This window comes from Pristiophorus japonicus, chromosome 8, assembly GCF_044704955.1.
Source record: "Pristiophorus japonicus isolate sPriJap1 chromosome 8, sPriJap1.hap1, whole genome shotgun sequence".
Taxonomy (NCBI): Eukaryota; Metazoa; Chordata; class Chondrichthyes; family Pristiophoridae; genus Pristiophorus; species Pristiophorus japonicus.
In genome coordinates this window covers 133475178-133491223 of record NC_091984.1, presented here as the reverse complement: position 1 = coordinate 133491223, position 16046 = coordinate 133475178, and the positions used below count along the sequence as shown (strand labels likewise).

General features: G+C 42.6%; 1 protein-coding gene across 3 annotated transcripts in view; it reads left to right on the top strand.

Moving 5' to 3' along the window:
* rasal2 (RAS protein activator like 2) overlaps window positions 1-16046 on the top strand; it is a 449735-nt gene that overhangs the window by 182651 nt on the left and 251038 nt on the right. For all 3 annotated transcript variants that reach the window (XM_070887403.1, XM_070887404.1, XM_070887402.1), the window contains exon 2: window positions 13772-13896. In XM_070887403.1, coding sequence (XP_070743504.1) covers window positions 13772-13896 — 125 coding nt within the window. The remainder of the gene's footprint in view (window positions 1-13771; window positions 13897-16046) is intronic.

Sequence of the window (16046 nt, the reverse complement as noted above, 5' to 3'; positions counted from 1 at the left end):
GGATGGCTGTTGATGTGCATGTTAAGTTAATGTCTTCAGGGCAGGTAGCAAGAAAATTAGGATGGAGGCAGACTCATGAGAACAAAGCTTGAATGGTTTGCAGTGGTCAGTGGAAAGCAACAGGCAGCAGACATACAACATTATACCAACAATATCGTGCAGTGTGATAGCAGCAAGAGGCCAGGTAGGGTGGAAGCCTCAAGCCTTCGATGATCCATCAGGAGGATTTACAATGAACAGTTCACATGCTAAATAATGACAACGTGCAGGACATGTACGATATACCATCCAATATCAACAGCAAACATGTGTTCAGGGACTTGGATAATAGTAGGTGAGCTGAGATTTATTAGGTAACATGAATAAATCTCCTGGGGCAGGTGAACTTTGCTCCAGAGTACTTGGAGACAGGGATGGAGATTTTTAAAGGGCTGATCCATTTTGAAGTCAGCGACGACTGGTTCTGAGAGCATGAAAACGGGCAGCTATCGACCTTTTAGTCTGTTGTCAAAAATATTAAATCAAATAGAAGAACTTATTTACTCAACCATTCAAGCTTTGTTCTCGTCTGTACGCCCCCAATCCCAATCCTAAAAGAACTTCAGTGCTCAAGTTGAAACATTCCAACATGTGTGAGTTGCCGTGTTTCTCACTGCGACTAAACAAAGCAATTTATATACTGTACAGTTATATTGCCAAATCAGTTGAGTTGAAACACCCAGATCTCCTGCTGAAGTTGGGTTACTGTGTATAGTTTGTGTTGCCACAGCACAAGGGGGACCCTATAGACAGTGAAGAAGAGAACAAAGAGGTGGATTCCTTTAGTCAAATGCAAAAGCGATGAACAAGGACTCGACGGGCTTGGCTTTTCAGCCTCTTGGAGGTGTCTGAGGGGACCTTGCAAAGCGATCTTAAGTCATAAAAGAAAATACTTTCTGTACTTTGCATTCCTTTTTTTGATTGTGCTCTATTCCCAATTTGTTACAATAATTCCATTCTTCTGTCTAAAATTCCCAGTATCTAGCAAACGGATCTCTGCTCTCTGCTCCCCCACCCCCACAAAAAATCAAATCTAACCTTTCACTGTAAAGAATTTCTCATTATTTCAGTGGAAATTAGCATGATGGTTTGCGGTAGGTTTATAACAAGGAAAGTGACATAACCAGGCTTGAAAATCTCTGACATACTGTTTCTGAATAAAGTCTTTGCATTAAAGTGTGAATACATGACCCTGTATTTATTGATAGAGTCAGAGAACTGGGACATAGATGACTCTGTCTGAGAAAATCATAATTGAATTTGGTCAGCAGTACTTGAATAATCACATCCTGCAAACATTTTCTGGAATATGTTTGATCTGAATGATCAATGTTGATATCAGGCTGAAGTCAGTTTGAACTGCACTTGGTGCGTGAGGATCTTGCAGGCTGCACAGTTCGTGCATTGCAACACACGGAGTTGGACGCCATGAGATGCTGTGAATGTGATGTAGTGCTTTTGAAAAGGGGGAGGGGGATTTGGGTTTGCTCAGATCTGTGCCTGGGACTGTCCTGCAGTATTTCTGATTGCAGAGAAATGAATGTGTTTACCTGAGCTGGGAAAGTACAGCGTCGCTGTGAGGCAGGGGTTATGTGACTTGCAGCCTGATGCGATGGCTGCTCGTTGCTGCTGCGTGGAGCAGTGACCAGTACACCCAGTGCTGCAACAGAGTTGTTCCTTACAGACCTCACAGGGACTCTTAGTGCTGCAAGTGTCCAAGATATTGAAGAATTGGATGCTGAGGTTGGCAATTCCAGATGGATCGTGTAGGTCTGAAAACACGGTTGCAGTATTTCCGTTCTAAATCATGTGCAGCTGAGATTTCAGGTAAAGCTGTTCTGTTTAATATGTGATGCATGATGGATACCTAAAACTTAACCTCATTATTTCTGTGATTAAAATACAAACTAAAATTCAATGCATTTTAAGAAAGGGAAGAAGGACTATGAAAGTAAACTAGCACAAAATATAAAAACAGCAAGAGTTTCTATAGGTATATAAAAAGGAAAAGGGTGGCTAAAGTGAATGTTGGTCCCTTAGAGGACGAGACCAGGGAATTAGTAACGGGGAACATTGAGATGGCAGAAACTCTGAATAAATATTTAATGTCAGTCTTTACGGTAGAGGACACTGACAATATCCCAACAGTGGATAGTCTAGGGGCTATACGGGGGGGGGGGGAAACTTAACACAATCACAATCACTAAGGAGGTGGTACTCAGTAAGATGATGGGACTATAGAGGCAGATAAATCCCCTGGACCTGATGGCTTGCATCCTAGGGTCTTAAGAGAAATAGCAGCACGGATTGTGGATGCATTGATTGTAATTTACCAAATTTCCTTGGGTTCTGGGGAGGTCCCAGCAGATTGGAAAACCTCAAATGTAACGCCCCTATTTAAAGAAGGAGGCAGACAAAAAGCAGGAAGCTATAGACCAGTTAGCCTAACATCGATGGTTGGGAAAATGTTGGAGTCCATTATTAAAAAAGCAGTAGCAGGATATTTGGAAAAGCAAAATTCGGTCAGGCAGAGTCAGCATGGATTTATGAAGGGGAAGTCATGTTTGACAAATTTGCTGGAGTTCTTTGAGGATGTAACGAACAGGGTGGATAAAGGTGAACCACTGGATGTGGTGTATTTGGACATCCAGAAGGCATTTGACAAGGTGCCACATAAAAGGTGACTGCACAAGATAAAAGTTCACAGGGTTGGGGGTAATATATTAGCATAGATAGAGGATTGGCTAACTAACAAAAAACAGAGAGTCGGGATAAATGGTTCATTCTCTGGTTGGCAACCAGTAACTAGCGGGGTGCCGCAGGGATCAGTGCTGGGACCCCAACTATTTACAATCTATATTAACGAATTGGAAGAAGGGACTGAGTGTAATGTAGCCAAGTTTGCTGACGATACAAAGATGGGAGGAAAAGCAATGTGTGAGGAGGACACACAAAATCTGCAAAACGACATACAGACTCCATCTGCCAAATTTTTGCCCAATGTTGGAAAGTGTGAGGTCATGCACTTAGGCAGAAAAAAAATTAGAGCAAGTTACTATTTAAATGAAGAAAAATTGCAAAATGCCGCAGTATAGTGGGACCTGTACTTGTGCATGAAACACAAAAGGATAGTATGCAGGTACAGCAAGTGATCAGGAATGTCAATGGTATCTTGGTCTTTATTGCAAAGGATTTGGAGTATAAAAGCAGGGAAGTCTTGCTACAGCTATATAAGGTATTGGTGAGGCCACACCTGGAATACTCTGTGTAGTTTTGGTTTCCATATTTACGAAAGGATATACTTGCTTTCGAAGCAGTTCAGAGAAGGTTCACGAGGTTGATTCTGGAGATGAGGGGATTGACTTATGAGGAAAGGTTGGGCTTCTACTCATTGGAATTCAGAAGAATGAGAGGTGATCTTAACGAAATGTGTAAGATTATGAGGGGGCTTGACAAGATGGATGCAGAGAGGATGTTTCCACTGATGGGGGAGACTCGAACTAGAGGGCATGATCTTAGAATAAGGGGCCGCCCATTTAAAACCGAGATGAGGAGAAATTTCTTCTCTGAGGGGTGTTAATCTTTGGAATTCGCTGCCTCAGAGTTGTGAAAGCTGGGACATTGAATAAATTTAAGACCGAAACAGACAGTTTCTTAAAGGGAATAAGGGGTTATGGGGAGCGGGCAGGGAAGTGGAGCTGAGTCCATGATCAGATCAGCCATGATCTTATTAAATGGCGGAGCAGGCTCGAGGGGCCGTATGGCCGACTCCTGCTCCTATTTCTGATGTTCTTGTGTTCTTGCATGCAATTTGGAGGAAATGGAAGTTATTGCATAATCTTTTGAAAAGCAGCACCTCCAGAATGACGATGCTGGAATTTGTTGATGTTTCACTTAGTTCCAACAGCTGATTAACTCACTCATCATCATCATAGGCGGTCCCTTGAACGAGGATGACTTGCTTCCACACGAGTTCACAGATGTTTCAATGAAGGACCTGATGTTCCAATCCTGAACTCCAATTGAGGGGGTGGAAGATGCCTGTGCATGGATTTTTTTAACGTGTGGTAACCGTTGCACATCAGCCAACACCACAGGCTTGACAGAGCTAGGTCTTTATCCAGTGGTAAGGTTTAACCAGGACGACTGGAGACCTGTTCTGCTGCACGGACCTAGTGCGCATCATATTGCAGTGTGGGCTGGTTCCCCAAGCCCTCATTTACTGGTGCTCCTCTCCTATCCCCCATTTACAGGTGCCCCTCCCTATCTCCCCATTTACTGGTGCCCCTCTCCTACCCCCAATTTATCGGTGCCCCTCCCCTATCTCTTCCCCCCCCCCCCCAAACTAGTTGCCCCTCCCCTGTCGTAGAAAATAGGTGCCATAGTAGGCCCTTCGAGCCTGCACCACCATTTAATATGATCGTGGCTAATCATGCACTTCAGTACCCCATTCCTGCTTTCTCTCCATACCCCTTGATCCCTTTAGCCGTAAGGGCCACATCTAACTCCCTTTTGAATATATCTAATGAACTGGCCTCAACAACTTTCTGTGGTGGAGAATTCCATCGGTTCACAATTCTCTGAGTGAAGAATGTCCCAGCTTTCACAACTCTGAGGCAGCGAATTCCAAAGATTAACACCCCTCAGAGAAGAAATTTCTCCTCATCTCGGTTTTAAATGGGCGGCCCCTTATTCTAAGATCATGCCCTCTAGTTCTAGTCTCCCCCATCAGTGGAAACATCCTCTCTGCATCCATCTTGTCAAGCCCCCTCATAATCTTACACATTTCGTTAAGATCACCTCTCATTCTTCTGAATTCCAATGAGTAGAAGCCCAACCTTTCCTCATAAGTCATCCTTAGACTGTGACCCCGATGCTGGACTTCCCCAACATCAGGAACATTATTCCTGCATCTAACCTGTCCAATCCTGTCAGAATTTTCTATGTTTCTTTGAGGTCCCTCTCATTCTTCTAAATTCCATTGAATATAAGCCTAGTCGATCCAGTCTTTCTTCATGTGTCAGTCCTGCCATCCCGGGAATCAGTCTGGTGAACCTTCGCTGCACTCCCTCAACAGCAAGAATGTCCTTCCTGTAGACACTATTCAATGTGTGGCTTCACCAAGGCCCTGTACAACTCACTAAGTACCAGTTGACCCTCTGAATGCTGCTACATGATGCAATGTGTCTGTAACTGGTATACCAGTAGCATATGGTATAGGTGTCCAAATGCTGCATGCCCTAGAGTGAAGGGGCACAGTTTTGCAGTCATGGTTTCCAGGTGCAGTAATTTTGAAAGTTCCTTCCAAGGAAGGCGACCCCTTCAGCGAATTACAGAAACATTTTTGCAAGAGGCTTGGGAACAGTTTAGTAACACATCTGACATCTGGGTTGGAAAGGGACAGTGCAAGACATAGAAACGTAGAAACATAGAAAATAGGTGCAGGAGTAGGCCATTCGGCCCTTCTAGCCTGCACCGCCATTCAGTGAGTTCATGGCTGAACATGCAACTTCAGTATCCCATTCCTGCTTTCTCGCCATACCCCTTGATCCCTCTAGTAGCAAGGACTTCATCTAACTCCCTTTTGAATATATTTAGTGAATTGGCCTCAACTACTTTCTGTGGTAGAGAATTCCACAGGTTCACCACTCTCTGGGTGAAGAAGTTTCTCCTCATCTCGGTCCTAAATGGCTTACCCCTTATCCTTAGACTGTGACCCCTGGTTCTGGACTTCCCCAACATTGGGAACATTCTTCCTGCCTAAACCCGTCAGAATTTTAAACGTTTCTATGAGGTCCCCTCTCATTCTTCTGAACTCCAGTGAATACAAGCCCAGTTGATCCAGTCTTTCTTGATAGGTCAGTCCCACCATCCCAGGAATCAGTCTGGTGAATCTTCGCTGCACTCCCTCAATAGCAAGAATGTCCTTCCTCAAGTTAGGAGACCAAAACTGTACACAATACTCGAGGTGTGGCCTCACCAAGGCCCTGTACAACTGTAGCAACACCTCCCTGCCCCTGTACTCAAATCCCCTCGCTATGAAGGCCAACATGCCATTTGCTTTCTTAACCGCCTGCTGTACCTGAATGCCAACCTTCAATGACTGATGTACCATGTCAGAGCTTTTGTTATGTATGTTTTCTTGGTAATTAAATTTTTTAGGTGAGTCCCGTATATAGAACAGACAAGACAGCATTGTCAATGTGCTGCAGGAGTGTGCTTGAACGATCTGGGATATAATTTAAATTCAGCATGTAACCCTTTAATGTGATGAAGCAGCAGGACACTGTGTTAATACTGTAACATGCACCTTGTCTGGTGCTTCTGCGGTGTCTCTCTATTCTCTGGCTCTGAAGTGAATTTCAGAGAACTGTTTGACGACCTCTAAGATATAGAGGATACGTAGCTTGGAGGTGGAGAGAGCGGAATAAGAAATACATCAGATCCTGAAGGGCTCTGGGATTGGGCAATTCTTATTTTCAGTTACATTTATTTATGTGGGAAATAGGGGTACAGTTACACAGTCACTTCATTTCATAGTGAGCTTTGGTGTTCTGTGCAAGCACATCACTCTGGCTTTTTATTTTTGCTCTTTTCCTAATACAGATTTATTTTACGAAAGGAATTTGAAGACCTAGTCAACAATGCAAGTTGACCATTGAAGCATAAGCTGAGCTTTGAATCAGAAGGTGGCACATGACCCCATGTCTCTTGGAACTTGGTGCTGTACACAAATCTGTTTTACGATCTGTAGTTTTTCTGTACAACTGATTTATGCAAATTTTTGATGTGGACTAGAGCTGAGGGACGCTACTGGACATTTCGAAGAGGCACACAACACTACACATTCTTTTAGTCAGATTTCTCCATCTCGCGGCATGCCCAGTTAATTAGACTTGTTCATGCATGTTTAGTTCTAACACCAATTTGCCCACAAAGGTGCTGGATGTGCGAACTGATAACTGCGCAGCGAGGGCAACAAGACATTTTACCTAGGTGAGCAATGGGACAAACGGGACATCTCTTAACCAATGAGATGAAAGGATTGAGAATTAAACAGAGCAAGAACTGAAGGAGGATGAATTCGAGTGGGTGAATTCAATGTCTATTCAGGTACAGAAAGAGAACTAAAGAGAGGGAAAGAATTATTGGGTTAAGAGAAAGAAAAAAGAAACGAGGGGAAAGTAAGAAAAAAATTACATTTAAAATGTGGTATTTTTAAAATCTCCAGCGACAAGGAATGAGACTCCACACTTTTTAATTGTTCATTTTCTGGGCCAGAGAGGTTGATTGGCACTCATTCACAATTATCGGGTCAGTAAAAAAGATACTTACGCTGTTAGTTACTAGACTTAACTTTCTGTGGCGAGTTTAATGGGCAATTAATGTGCAAATGCAGCAACTTCATGAAAATCACAGAGGTGAAAGGCGAGATGCCATTTTCGTGAAGCTAACGGTGGAGCGCTGCAAATTGACGAACAATTTATGGCTCTTCCCCACCACAAATTGCTGGCCAGTTTGTGCATTACTAATAGCATGCATCATTCACTTGCTTTTCCCCCAGCAAATTCCGGGCCATTGTTTTCTTTTTAAAGGATGGGGCAAGGGAAGGGGTGGCATAATGTAACTGCTCAGTCAAACCAAATGACAAAAGGTGATCAGTGTTTTTCTTCTCCTATTTGACAGGTAAATCTGTAGTTAAGGTCTGTCGTATTGAATTTGAAATGTTAGCTGTGATACATACTGTTGGTGATGGCACTTGAAGTGATATAGAAAATAGGAGCAATAGTTGGCCCTTCGAGCCTGCACCACCATTCAATATGATCATGGCTGATCCTCTATCTCAACACCATATTCCTGCTTTTTCCCCATACCCCTTGACGCCTTTTGTGTCTAGATATCTATCTATCTACTTCTAAAATATATTCAGTGACTTGGCCTCCACAACTTTCTGTGGTAGAGAATTGCACAGGTTCACCACCCTCTGAGTGAAGAAATTTCTCCTCATCTCAGTCCTAAATTTGCTACCTCGCATCCTAAGACTGTGACCCCTTCTAAACTTCCCAGCCAGGGGAAACATCCTTCCCGCATTCAGTCTGTCCAACCCTGTCAGAATTTTATACGTTTCAATGAGGTCCCCTCTCATTCTTCTAAACTCTAGTAAATACAGGCCTAGTTGACCTAATCTCTCCTTATACGACAGTCCTGCCGTCTCAGGAACCAGTCTGGTGAACCTTCACTGCGCACTCTGTATGGCAAGTATATCCTTTCTCAGGTAAGGAGACCAAAACGGCACACAATACTCCAGGTGCGGTCTCACCAAGGCCCTGTATAAATGTAGTAAGACATCCTTGCTCCTGTACTCAAATCCTCTTGCAATGAAGGCCAACATACCATTTGCCTTTCTAGCTGCTTGCTTCATCTGCATGTTTGCTTTCAATGACTGGTGTACAAGGGCACCCAGGTCCCTTTGTACATCGACATTTCCCAAGCTATCACCATTTGAATAATACTTTGTCTTTGTTTTTCCTACCAAAGTGGATAACTTCACATTTATCCACTTTGTACTGCATCTGCCATGTGTTTGCCCACTCACTCAATCTATCTAAATCGCCTTGCAGAGTCTTTGCATCCTCCTCACAACTCTCAATCCCACCTAGTTTTGTGTCGTCAGCAAACTTGGAAATATTACATTTGGTTCCCTCATCCAAATTATTTATATATATATGTTATATAATATATATAATAATATATATTATATAATAAATATAATTAAATATATCTATAAAATAATATATATATATTATATAAAATAATATATATATTTTTTTTTAATAGCTGGGGCCCAAGCACTGATCCCTGTTGTACCCCACTAGTCACTGCCCACCATTCCGAAAATGACCCTTTCATTCCTGTTTTTCCTGTCAGTTAACCAATTTTTAACCCATGCCAGTATATTACCCCCAATCCATGTGCTTTAATTTTGCCTCTGATGTGGGACTTTATCAAAGGCTTTCTGAAAATCCAAATATACTACATCCACTGGTTCACCCTTATCTATTCTATTAGTTACATCCTCAAAAAACTCCAGGAGGTTTGTCAAACACAATTTTCCTTTCATAAATCCATGTTGACTTTGTCTAATCCCGTTGATATTATCTAAGTGTTATCACATCCTTTATAATAGACTCCACCATTTTCCCTACTACTGATGTTAGGCTAACTGGTCTGTAGTTCCCTGTTTTCTCTCTCCCTTATTTTTTTAAAATAGTGGTGTTACATTTGCCACCCTCCAATCCGCAGGAACTGTTCAATAATCTATAGAATTTTGGAAGATGACAACCATTGCATCCAATATTTCCATGGCTACCTCTTTTAGTACTCTGGGATGCAGATCATCAGGCCCTGGGGATTTATCGGCTTTCAGTCCCATTAGTTTCTCCAGCACTATTTTCTTACTAATAATCATTTCCTTTATTTCCTCTTGCTCACTAGACCCTTGGTTTCCTAGCATTTCTGTCCTCTTCTGTGAAGACAGAACCAAAGCATGTATTTAATTGTTCTGACATTTCTTTGTTCCCCATTATAAATTCTCCCATTTTTGACTGTAAAGGACCTACATTTGTCTTCACTAATCTTTTTCATTTTACATACTTGTGGAAACTTTCGCATTCAGTTTTTATGTTCCTTGCAAGTTGACACTCGTACTCTATTTTTCCCCTCTTGATTATCTCTCGGTCCTTTTTTGCTGAATTCTAAACTGCTCCAAATCCTCAGGCAACTTTTTCTGGCAACTTTGTATAACTCCTCTTTGGATCCAATACTATCCTTAATTTCTTTTGTTAGCCATGGTTGGGTCACTTTTCTTGTGTTTTTGTGCCAGAAAGGAATGTATAACTGTTGCAATTCATGCATTCGTTCCTTAAATGTTAGCCATCGCCTATCCACCGTCATGCCTTTGAATGAATCTTCCCAATCTATCATAGTCAATCCATTCCTCATACCTTCGTAGTTTCCTTTGATTAGATTTAGAACCCTAGTTTCAGATTGGACTACTTCACTTTCCATCTTAATGAAGAATTCAATCATATTTATGGTCACTCTTCCCTAAAGGACCCTGCACAACAAGACTGTTAATTAACCCCTTCTCATTGCAGAATACCCAATCTGTTCCCTAGTAGGCTCTGCAACGCACTGGTCTAAAAAACCATCTCGTACACACTCCAGGAATTCATCTTCGACAGTCTTATTACTAATTTGGTTTGGCCAGTCTATATGTAGATTAAAGTCACCTAAGGTAGTATCCTTGTTACATGAATCTCTAATATCCTGTTTGATGCCATCCCCTACACTACCATTACTGTTTGGAGGCCTACAGACAACTCCCACCAATGTTTTCTGCCCCATGGTGCTCCTTAGCTCCACCCAGACTGATTCTACATCTTGATTTTCTGAGCCAATATCCTTACTCACTATTGCTCTGATTTCATCCTTTTACTAACAACATCACACCACCCCCTTTTCCTTTTTGCCTGTCCTTCCTAAATATCGAATATCCTTGGATATCCAGTTCCAACCCTGGTCACCCTGCAACCATATCTCGGTAATTGCAACTAAATGTATCCGTTTACATTTATTTGTGCTGTTAATTCATCTACCTTATTACGGATGCTTCGTGCATTCAGATACAATGCTTTTAGATTTGTCTTTTTAACATTATCAGACATCTTAACATTATTTTGTACTATAGCCCTATTTGTCTGTCGCTATTTTTTTCTTACCTGGACTCTCTTTGTTAGTGCACTCTTTTGTTTGAATGCTCTGTCCCTTCCTGACATCATCTGGTTATCCTTACCACAATCACTTTTCTGCATTGCTTCCTTTTCTTTTCTCTTTTCTCTTTAGCGTTCTAGATTTCTCTCCACTGTGACCGTCCTTCCCCCCACCCCCCCCAATTTGGTTTAAAGCCCTGTCTACTTCCCTAGTTATTCGATTTGCTAGAACTCTGGTCCCAACATAGTTCAGGTGTAGTGCGTCCCCACGGAACAGCTCTCTCTTTCCAGAATATTGGTGCCAGTGGCCCACGAATCGAAACCCACTTCTCCCACACCAACCTCTGAGACACGCATCTCCCTGATTCTATTGACCTGCTTGTGGCTCAGGTAATAAAAATGCAGAGATTATTACCTTTGTGGTTCTGCTTTTCAATTTAGTCACTATCTGCTCAAACTCTCTCAGCAGAACCTCTTTCTTAGTCTTACCTATGTCATTGGTACCTACATGTACCATGACAACTGGATCCTCCCCCTCCCACTCTAAGTTCTTCTCCAGCCCGGAGATGTCCTTGACCCCAGCACCAGATACGCAAACAGCCTTCGGGACCCACGCTCTCGGTTGCAGAGAACCCTATCTATCCCCCTAACTATACTGTCCCCTACGACAACCACCTTCCTCTTTACTGTGTTTACTTGAATGGCTTTCTGCACCACGGTGCCTTGGTCAGTCTGCTCGTCCACCCTGCAGTCTGCACACTTGTTCACAAAGGTTGCAAGAACCTCAAATCTATTGGACTGAGGCTCCTGCAATACTACCTCCTGGATCTCCTTACCTGCTTCACTCACAGGCACACCCTCCTGTCCCTGACCATGTGTCAATTCTAGAGGGTGTGGCTACCTCCTGGAGCAAAAGGTCCAGGTAACTTTCTCCCTCCCTGATGTCTCGCAATGTCTGCAGCTCGGACTCCAGCTCCTCAACTCGGAGCCGAAGTTCGTCGAGTCGCAAACACTTACCACAGATGTAGTCGCCCTGGACCAAAACATCCAGAAGCTCCCACATATTGCAGCAGCAACACATCTCCTGTTCTTCCATTATTTTATTTAATTCATTAGTTTAGTGTTAATCAAAGTGCTTACCTTTTTATATAGTTTATTAAATTAGTTAAATAAATAAAGGTTCGTTTTTAGAATTTAGTTGTATGTTATATGCTAATTGAAAAGAGAAACTTAGCCCACAATCACTACCGATCATTTAACTGCCTTACCTGTGATGTCACATTGCAGAGTTCTCCCCACCTGGAGCCATGCGATCTCCTGGGAGAGGCAAGGAAAACAGATTTTAAAACCCAGGCCAATTGGGGAAAAAATCTGGGAAAATTCCTCTCCGGCTCAGAGAGTGTTGAAATCCACGGTGACAACAATCATGCTGTCAGGGATTTGGATCAGTCCACTACTCCCCAAAAAGGCTGTTCCGATCAGCTTCTGGATTTAGTATTGTCAATTTGAGATGGATGGTCAATCACAAAATGCAACACGTGAAGCAGTGCTCCCTGATCCTTGGATCTATGTATCACTATTAGAAATGCATTTTAAATTTCAGACTGCTCTAATCACATTGCTTTTATCTTTAATTTCATTTGAACTGATAGTTTTCACCTTGAGAAAGAATTAACCAAAAGGTCCGAATGATCACAGCTGGTGACTGTGTAGTCTTCTGGGTGTCTTGTTAAGTTCAGAGGCTATCTTTTGTTCTCCCCGGCTGAGAAATCTTATTAGTGTTTGTTGAAAATTACTTTACCCAGTGGTTTTAACCTGTTAAAATGGGGGCAGCGACGTATTTCCAACTGAACATGGGACCGCTGTGCTCGAATTGTGGGGATTTTAGATCCAGGCTTCAACATTTATACCCAATTATCTTTAATGGTGAGATTTGTTGATGATCAATTGGGTCCCAGTCGTGAAGTCCTTCATTTGGTAAAAGGGGTACTTGAGCTACCATGCGAATGTATGTGAAGTAAGATTAGTGTGAAATTTTCATGCAATGTCCACTTGAACTGCCAAGAGACACCTAGCATTGCTGCTGTACATTTTGTTCTTGGAAACTTCGGTTGTATTTGGAAAGAGTATTGTAAGCTGCATAACACCAGAGTGTATAGGTGGTTACAGATCTATCACTGGAGTAGTAATTTTAGGTGATGAATGAAGCATCCCACACAACTGTAAAGCATAATAGCTGATGTGCAATTTTTGTGTGGTGTTTCGATAGTGTTTTATTAACAAAGTTTATTGATGACACTTAGGGAGGGAGATCATTTCACCGTAAGTACACTATCTACTAGGCATTATCAATGGTAACTGTGGAGGCATGTCCATTCAAAAAAACATTTCCTATTAAGACCATAATAATAGTCAATGATGAGAGAAGGCCATTTGTTCATTAAGCTTGTCGCTCGAGTGCTCAAACTCTCCCAATGTAGCATGCAGCTAGATTTTGAACTCCCATGGTGTCCTTGTCTGCACTACATTGCCCGGCAATTTATTCTAAACATTTATCACCTTTTGAGTTTAAACAAAAATATCGAGCAACTTGGTTTTACAGTTACTTTCCACAAATTGGAATGAATGTCCCACGGACCTGACTTACCCTGAAGCAATATCTATAGTGTTTAATATTTTATACATCTTGATCAGGTGCCCTCTTAACCTTCTCTCTTAACTGTAAAACCTGATTTTCTCTCATCTCTCTTCTCTCCTTGGAGCTCACTCCCTTGCCTTGCTGAAGATTGATATTCTGAGGCCTACAGGATTGAAAATAGAGGTGCAGAAATGTTTTCAACGGATAGGGAAGAGAGGAAATTGTTGCACTAGTAAAAATGCTGAAAATATGGATTAAATTTGGCTTTTTGGAAGTTTTCAGAGATTAGTATTTGATCTTTATTGTGTCTTTTCATTTGCAGATGTGAAAGGTCCCCCAACGCACAGACTGTCATGTGGCCAGTCCCCATACACAGAAACAGCCTGGGATCAGAAATACTGCATGCTGACTGACAGCCAGATGATCCTTTTGAACAGGGAAGAGGAGGTGAGATTGAGTCACACTAACAGTCATTATGTATGCATTGCCAATAGGCAGAAGACGAGCAAAAAATCCGTATTTTATGCCTGGGGCGGGGGAGCCTCAAGCTTTCAATGTACACTATTCCAGAAAAGGTCAAATCTGGTGGAACACGACAAACTAAGTTTAATTAAGAATTTTGAAAAATGTGTTTGCTTAAGTTGGCCTTTTTCCATCTCTTTTCCCTGCCCCCCCCCCCCCCCCCACTAACAAAACTCCACTCTGGAATACTTAAATTTTTCTCACATTGTTTCTGTAATTGTCTCGAGTTAAATGAGTTAAGTTGATGGGTGAATCAGATCCGGTATAGAACAGGGGGGAAATGCACGTTGAGATGCAGTTCGAGCTTTTATCAGGTGTGGTGTCACTGCAGATGGAAACATTCTTGATTGACCATCTTGTTTGCACAAGCTAAGTACTGACAAACAATGCTATTTAATTCATATTGCTGATCCTTCCATGGAACAAAGAAATGGCGGACCAATTGAACAAGTACTTTGGTTCGGTATTCACGAAGGAGGACACGAACAACCTTCCGGTTATAAAAATGGTCGGGGGGTCTAGTAAGGAGGAGGAACTGAGGGAAATCCTTATTAGCCGGGAAATTGTGTTGGGGAAATTGATGGGATTGAAGGCCGATAAATCCCCAGGGCCTGATGGACTGCATCCCAGAGTATTTAAGGAGGTGGCCTTGGAAATAGTGGATGCGTTGACAGTCATTTTCCAACATTCCATTGACTCTGGATCAGTTCCTATGGAGTGGAGGGTAGCCAATGTAACCCCACTTTTTAAAAAAGGAGGGAGAGAGATAACAGGGAATTATAGACCGGTCAGCCTGACATCGGTAGTGGGTAAAATGATGGAATCAATTATTAAGGATGTCATAGCAGTGCATTTGGAAAGAGGTGACATGATAGGTCCAAGTCAGCATGGATTTGTGAAAGGGAAATCATGCTTGACAAATCTTCTGGAATTTTTTGAGGATGTTTCCAGTAGAGTGGATAAGGGAGAACCAGTTGATGTGGTATATTTGGACTTTCGGAAGGCGTTCGACAAGGTCCCACACAAGAGATTGATGTGCAAAGTTAGAGCACATGGGATTGGGGGTAGTGTACTGACATGGATTGAGAACTGGTTGTCAGACAGGAAGCAAAGAGTAGGAGTAAATGGGTACTTTTCAGAATGGCAGGCAGTGACTAGTGGGGTACCGCAAGGTTCTGTGCTGGGGCCCCAGCTGTTTACACTGTACATTAATGATTTAGATGAGGGGATTAAATGTAGTATCTCCAAATTTGCGGATGACACTAAGTTGGGTGGCAGTGTGAGCTGCGAGGAGGATGCTGTGAGGCTGCAGAGCGACTTGGATAGGTTAGGTGAGTGGGCAAATGCATGGCAGATGAAGTATAATGTGGATAAATGTGAGGTTATCCACTTTGGTGGTAAAAACAGAGAGACAGACTATTATCTGAATGGTGACAGATTAGGAAAAGGGGAGGTGCAAAGAGACCTGGGTGTCATGGTACATCAGTCATTGAGGGTTGGCATGCAGGTGCAGCAGGCGGTTAAGAAAGCAAATGGCATGTTGGCCTTCATAGCAAGGGGATTTGAGTACAGGGGCAGGGAGGTGTTGCTACAGTTGTACAGGGCATTGGTGAGGCCACACCTGGAGTATTGTGTACAGTTTTGGTCTCCTAACCTGAGGAAGGACATTCTTGCTATTGAGGGAGTGCAGCGAAGGTTCACCAGACTGATTCCCGGGATGGCGGGACTGACCTATCAAGAAAGACTGGATCAACTGGGCTTGTATTCACTGGAGTTCAGAAGAATGAGAGGGGACCTCATAGAAACATTTAAAATTCTGACGGGGTTAGACAGGTTAGATGCAGGAAGAATGTTCCCAATGTTGGGGAAGTCCAGAACCAGAGGTCACAGTCTAAGGATAAGGGGTAAGCCATTTAGGACCGAGATGCGGAGGAACTTCTTCACCCAGAGAGTGGTGAACCTGTGGAATTCTCTACCACAGAAAGTTGTTGAGGCCAATTCACTAAATATATTCAAAAAGGAGTTAGATGAGGTCCTTACTACTAGGGGGATCAACGGCTATGGCGAGAAAGCAG